Here is a 7,044-nt window from a genome sequence, read left to right as displayed (position 1 = left end):
CCCATCTTCTCCCCCTCCCCAGGCTGATTCCCTGCTTGTTGCCCTGCAGCCTGCTCTAGGCGGGGTTAGCCTGCCTGCTTCCGCGCTCTCTGTGTTTGGGGGAGGTTCAGCCTGGGCACTGATTGATGGGTTAGCGCAGCTCTCCCTCTCCTTGGCGTGTGCGCGCTCTGATTTCTTGTATTTTCTACCCCCCTCCGTCTCACCCAGGGCGAGCAGAGTTGGAGAGTTGGAGTTCTGCGGGATCCCAGTGTGGGCTGGATGGATGGGAATGGGGAGAAGGGACGCCCCATTCGGCTACCGGCTGCTCGGAATGCTCACCCTGGCTCTCTGGCTCCCAGCAGGTAAAGCAAAGACAGTCTTCGCCACAAAGATTGGCAGACGGAGGCTTTTCCCTCTCTGTGTGTCTGTTTTTAAAGTTTGACTCTTGCGTGGGCTGACCTTAAAATGTCCAAGATTTCAAATGCAGAAAGTTTTGTTCAGACAGTTCATGATGAAAGTCCCCTCCAAAAAAAGTCTTAGAGTTGCATTTGTTGCGGAGGGAGGGGGGTGGGGAAGGGGAGAGGGACAATCAGAATCTCAGTATTCAAGGAAAAGGATCAGAGGGAAGTTTTGTTTTTACAAAGTTGTTTCAAGTTGTTAACCATCTGCAAGAAAGGTTTGGAGATGGTGGGCAGAGAAAGAGTTTAAACTTTTCATTTCTTGGTCAGTGTGAGTGAAATCAAATCCCTTTTTTTTGGCGTCAGAAAAAGAGCAATGTGTTTACAGAAATCCCTCTTCCTCCGAGCTGGAGGTTTGGATTTTAATACAATCTATCCCACCGAGAAGCAGATCTCAAATGTGTGTTTTTAAAATTGTTTTGCTCAGGGTGGAAGGGTCTCACAAAGACCCTTCACTGCAAACTCTGTTTTGTTGGGGGATGGTAGCGTGGGCAACTTAAAAAAAAGACTTTCAGAAACTTTCTACTGTTTTATAAAATCCCCGTGTGGACAGACCCTAGCTGCTAGCCCTTTTGTTTTGTCAACGCATTTCTATAATTTTGAGTTCATTTCTGCAACACACTAGCAAATATCTCCAGACAATTTTGTTACCACCTTAATTTGAAGATCCACCACCAAACTTAAATAATTTAAGGCGGTGGAAGTGACTGATAAACGCGTCAGAAGTATATTGATCAGCCGCCCAACGAGTTGAAATTGTCACCAATAAGTGATAAATATTATTACCGCCTTCCCTTGCACGTTGTCTGTCAGAATATTTCTTTTAAGGATTGTGAGAACGTAGTGTGAACTATAGGAACCTGCCTCCCACGCGGGAGTTCATAAAAAAGTTTAAAAGCAGCTTCCAGACGCAGTATAAACTCTGCACTGTGTAAAATAATCTCAGTCTGCACTTGTTACTGTGCAGATTTTTCTACAGTGTTTACATTTCTGAAGTCTTAAGGATTTTTTGTTCTAAATAAAATTACGGTATAAAGTATTTCACATATTTCAGTATGACTCCTGTTAACAGTCAGGGAAATTGTAAATTTTGACAAAAACAGTCTGATTCTTCCCAGTCAAAAGAGGCCTGACCCAGGAAGTGTCTGGGTAATATCAGTGATTAGGTTTGGAGATCAATGATTTTGTGTTTGTGTGTCTGTGCATATCTTACTGTGTATTGTGCCTTTTCAGTGCCTCAGTGCACCTTTCAAATTCATGAATTCATTCCCTTTTCTGATCTTCTCCACTTTCTATATAAAAAATCTTCTCTCGGGGTTCCTTTGTGGGAAAATCTGACTGCCTTCACAGAAGGCTTTGTAGTGTTAATTAAATGTGCCACAGAATCCAAATTGCCCATTCTTTCATTGTCAGGGGAAAGTAACAATTGATTTGCATTTTTCTATAAATATTTATTTTTAGAAGAGCAATGGTGTATTGTAGTCACTGATAGTGAGATTAGCCATTTATTTAAAGTTACAGATCTCCTTTTTATAGGTAAAATGTGAGATTTTTATTCAATCCATGGTAATATGTTCCTTTTTATTTGCTTGAAGTTGCTAAGGGAGAGTGCGTTTGACTGCAGTTGTTCGTTCAGGAAGAACTGATTGCTGTTTTGAAAACGTTTTCATTTGTTGTTTTTAATGCAGAGTAGAGTGTTATAATTTGTGGGGAAATATATGTGTGTTACGTGAGTGCTGTTTACATATCCTGATTACCATCAAAATAACACATTTGTGTCCTCACTCTATCACTGTTCAGAATGTGGTTTTCTTGACTCCAGAGAAGAGTAGCCAGAGTTAGCAGAGGGAGCTACAATTGGTCTCAGTATCTCTGTGTCTCAATCAAGGGGTGGGGGGGGGGGGGAGTGTTGAGTGGAAATTGGCCGGGGTTCCTGCTCCACACTGCAATCCACAATTCCCGCAGCCAAGTGCAGGCATTCAGGTGCAGGGATTGACATGGTAGTGAAGCCCCTATTGTTGAATAGCCTGGTAAGATCTTGGCTCATGTACATGAAGAACACCCACTTCAGTAAAACACCAGAGAGAAGTTGACTTTTCTGGAACTGAGCCTTGGCGAGCCTCTGTGCCAAGGGGAGGAGGAAGTAGTCAACAAAGAATTCTTAAAATAAATTAACGCCAGTTACCTATTTCTGAAATATGACTTTCTTTCGAATCTCAACCCTAAAGGTTGCTGTACTGGGATCAAAATGATTAACCTTAAAAAGCAGCCCTTTACAAGGAAGGTAAATTTATAATTTACTAATTTCAGAATTGTGCCCTTCCTCAGATTTGTTTCATATAAACAATAATTAGCATTAAAAAAGGAGTTATTTCAATATTGTGGCGAATGGATTTAATTTAAAGAATTAAATATGTCATTATCTCTCTCTCTCAATAAGTCAGAGACAAGAGATTATTATATGTTAAGAGGTTGGAGCATCAATGTCTTACTTTTGATTGGAAGATTGAGCAAGCATAGTTCTTGCCCGCAGTTAATGAAATTTGTTAATGTTTGAGTAGATGTTGAGCTATGTTCAGAGCCGTGCTTTAGGAATAGGTTCACCCACCTGCTGTGGTGCAGAACAGACTAGAACCCAGTTCAGTTTCTTCACTGTGCAAGCTCAGCTTGTTTCATATTTGGTGGTGAGTGGCTTTAACCGGGGAGAAGGCCAATGTCAATCATTCAGGGTTTGTTGTCCACCTTTTTACACCCAGACCCACAGTGGGAATTGCCTGTGCATTTGGCCATGAGGTGAGAGCAGGTTAGGCTCGACTGTAATCCTTTCATGGTCAAATATGGATTGACCACTCACTACTTCAGCAGCCCTTTGGATTAGGTGTTGCAAAGGTCCCGACACCTTTTAAAGCCCCAACTAGTGAGAATCCTCATGTTTAAGGGAGCAGTGAGACAAAATAGAGGTGGAGATGCCTTTATAAGAGCATTTTAAAATAAGTGTTCTTTACATTCCTCATTTGGAATCTCATTTTAGTATCGTTTTGCGACAGGCACCATTCGCTGGCCCAGCCATTTCTCTCAGTTGACTTTTCCAATCAGCTCCTGTCGCTGAACAAAAACAGCTGGATAGACTCCAGGCGTTTTTGTTTTAAAATGCTGAAAGTTGCCACTTACAAACCAGCGTTAGGAACTGTGTGTGAGACTTGTTACCGAGCAGCAGACGGGCTCCCTCAGTACCTGTCTGAAATCACTGCCCTCGGAATAATCAGGATTCCCGGACCATGAGGCTGAGGATCCTGTGCAGATTGCAACATCAGGACGTTCCAGCTGCAAGAGAAACATTTGTGAAAAGAACCCCCCCCCCGCACCAGTGCACTTGCCCGATTATAATGACATGGTGCCCCCCCACCCAGATATTTGAGGGCACCCTAACTGCGCAGTGAACGTTGGCTGAACATTTCACTGAGGACCAGATTGAGACCCCTGTTGCCAGCTGACTTACTCATTTGCCAGCGGCAACAACAGTGATGGGGTTGACATGCTCCATCTTGCCTCTACACCCCAAATTTCCAGCCCAGTTTTCTGTTGGAGGGTGGATAGATGGAGGTGCCGAAGGCAACTTTGGAATCTCTTTGAAAACGGAAAGTAAGGTTTAGTCCCGGGTGCTCACTGGAGAGTTTGGGCAGCTCCACGTGAATGGCTCATTAGAAGTACTGCTAAGGGAACCGAAAGACCTTAATGGCTGAGCAATACAATTTCCTTCCATACAAAACCTTGTAGAGCTTTCCCAAATTGTTGACATAAAGCTATTATATGCCATAACACAGATTGTCAGCTGCAGATCAGTTCTTGATAAATCCACTTTAATCGCTTCCTAGCCGTGAACCATGCAGTGCACATACCAACTGAGGACGCCATCTCCGGATTCGGCTGACATTTATAAGTCACATACGCCTTCTGCTGTGATTTGTGATGTCGTCTGACTCCCTTGAATTAGATTTGTGTCCTAATCACCCCCAGGTATCTCTTTATTTGAAACGTAGCTTTCAAATCAAGAGACAGAGTGGGAAGGTCACAATGGGAAAGAATCATAGGCATGATAGAGCAGAGATTGAGATCGTTCAGCCCATCCTCCCTGTGCCAGCTTTTTGACTGAGCTGCTCAATTGGTGCCACTCCCCCACTCTTTTCCTGCAACTCTGTTAAATGTCTATATCCAATCTCCTTGAATATTGCTATTGAGTCTATTTCCACCACCCTCTCAGGATATCTGTTTCTTATCGCTGTAACTGGCTGCATACTCTTCCAATTTCCTCACCTCGCCATTGTTTTTGTGCCAATTATCCTTGGTCTGTCAGTTGCCCGCCTTCCTACTAATGGAACCTTGTCTTCTGATATACTCTACTCAAACCCTCCAGGATTTTAAACATTTTTTTGATGTAAGTTCAGGAAAATGGAGGAGTTGATGTTAGATGACAATGAGTTTTAAATTCCTTTAAAAGATCAGAAAGGAAAGGGTACACAGGAGGAGGTGTAAGGCATGCCGCAGTCTGGACATCCCCCAAGAAAATGTATTTTACAGTCAGAGGGAAGAACAGTTAATATCAAGTCAGGAGCAGGAAGCGCATGTAGGTCAGAAACACGGAGTCAGTAAACACAAGATGAAGAGGGGCTCGGGTGCCAAAAAATTGGAAAAATGATTCTCGGGACCTTGAGTTTAGGACATAATTTGTCTGTTTCAAAAGGAGCTGTGAGTTACAGTGGAAGCCAGTGTTTCCCTGTCCTGTTGTTGCCTGTCCAAATCTCATTTTCGCTATATAGCATGTACAGTACTTATATTTTTTAGATTAGATTAGATTCCCTACGGTGTGGAAACAGGCCCTTCAGCCCAACAAGTCCATACCGACCCTCTGAAGAGCAACCCACCAGACCCATTCCCCTACATTCACCCCTGACTAATGCACCTAACACCATGGGCAATTTAGCCTGGCCAATTCACCTGACCTGCACACCTTTGGACTGTGGGAGGAAACTGAAGCACCCGGAGGAAACCCACGCAGATGCGGGGAGAAGGTGTAAACTCGACACAGACAGTTGCCTGAGGCAGGAATTGAACCCGGGACTCTGGCACTGTGAGGCAGCAGTGCTAACCACTGAGCCATAGTAACCAACATTGGTAACCAACATTCAATAGGCTTTCCTTTCCTACTACCACTGGGAACTGCAGCCAATCAGTGACTTGTTCCTTGTATTTGGTAAGGTTAACCAGACTCCAATGAGGGTGAATTAGGGATGGGTACCAGATGATTGCCTTGGCAGAGACACCTAACATCCCATGAAAGAACAAAGAAGTAAAAAGGAAAGACCGAACTTTGGCCTTGACACTTTAAGACTGGCTCTGTCCATTACTTGTGCAATGTTCATAATACTTCCCTTCAGGCTCTTGGGTGAAATTTTCTCTCCACACACCCAGCATCACGCCCTCCGCCATCCCCACACAACCCCTCCCACAAACATAAGCCCCGTACTCCATGCTATTCAATCAATACAAAAGTTGGTGGAGTTGAGGATAGCAAGGAAGGTTGTCAAAGGATACAACAGGCTATGGATCAGTTGAAGTGTTGGGCAGAGAAATATCAGATGGAGTTTACTCTGTAGAAGTGTGAGTTGATGCATCTTGGGAGGTCGAATGCAAGAGGAGAGTATGCAGAAGGAGCATTGATATCCGGAGGGATCTTGGGGTACAAGTCCACAGCTCCTTGAAAGTGGCATCACAAGCGGATCAGGTGGTAGAGAAGGCACGCGGCCAACTTGGCTTCATTGGTCAGTGCATGGAGTACAGGTAGTTCTCAGATACGTGCATTCCAGCAGCGCGATTTGCTTATAACATCGCTGAGAAATTAAGGAACGAGAGTTTCGAGAACGCTTCCCTCTGTTCCCAATAGTGCGATTCCATCGGTGTTCGGTTGCGCGCTTTGTGCGAAGTCAGCTGGCAACAGAGCGGGCTCTGGGGAGAGGGTTTCTAGAGGGAGGCGCCGGGCAGAGAACGGGCTCCAGGGGGAGGGCGCCGGGTGGAGAGTAGGTTTCTGAGGGGAGGGCGCCGGACGGAGAGCGGGTTTCTGAGGGGAGGACAGCGGGCGGAGAGCGGGTTTCTGAGGGGAGGCGCCGGGCAGAGAACGGGCTCCAGGGGGAGGGCGCCGGGTGGAGAGCAAGTTTCTGAGGGGAGGGAGGGTAGCGGGGGGAGAGGGGGTTGCGGGGGGGGGGCGCCGGGCGGGTTTCTGAGGGGAGGGTGCTGGGCGAGAGCGGGTCTCTGAGGGGAGGGCACTGGGCGGAGAGCAGGTTTCTGGGGTAGGCGCCAGGTGGAGAATGGGCTCTGGGGAGAGGGCACTGGGCGGAGAGCGGGTTTCTAGGGTGTGGTGCCGGACGGAGAGCGGGTTTCTGAGTGAGACGCCAGATGGAGAACGGGCTCCAAGGGAGGTGCCGGGTGGCGAGTGGGTTTCTGGGGAAGGTGCCAGTGAAAAGAGCGGGTTTCTGGGGGAGGTGCCGGGCAGAGAGCGGGTTTCTGGGGCAGGTGCCGAGCGGAGAGCCGGTTTGTGGGGGGGGTGCCGGGC

General features: G+C 46.3%; 1 protein-coding gene across 1 annotated transcript in view; it reads left to right on the top strand.

The window, feature by feature from the left end:
- rgma (repulsive guidance molecule BMP co-receptor a) overlaps positions 1-7,044 on the top strand; it is a 42,686-nt gene that overhangs the window by 16,210 nt on the left and 19,432 nt on the right. Inside the window, exon 2 of the mRNA XM_043677230.1 lies at positions 208-341. Coding sequence (XP_043533165.1) covers positions 208-341 — 134 coding nt within the window. The remainder of the gene's footprint in view (positions 1-207; positions 342-7,044) is intronic.

The sequence above is a fragment of the Chiloscyllium plagiosum genome, chromosome 36, assembly GCF_004010195.1.
Source record: "Chiloscyllium plagiosum isolate BGI_BamShark_2017 chromosome 36, ASM401019v2, whole genome shotgun sequence".
NCBI classification, from domain to species: Eukaryota; Metazoa; Chordata; class Chondrichthyes; order Orectolobiformes; family Hemiscylliidae; genus Chiloscyllium; species Chiloscyllium plagiosum.
This window is presented reverse-complemented; position numbering and strand designations above follow the sequence as displayed.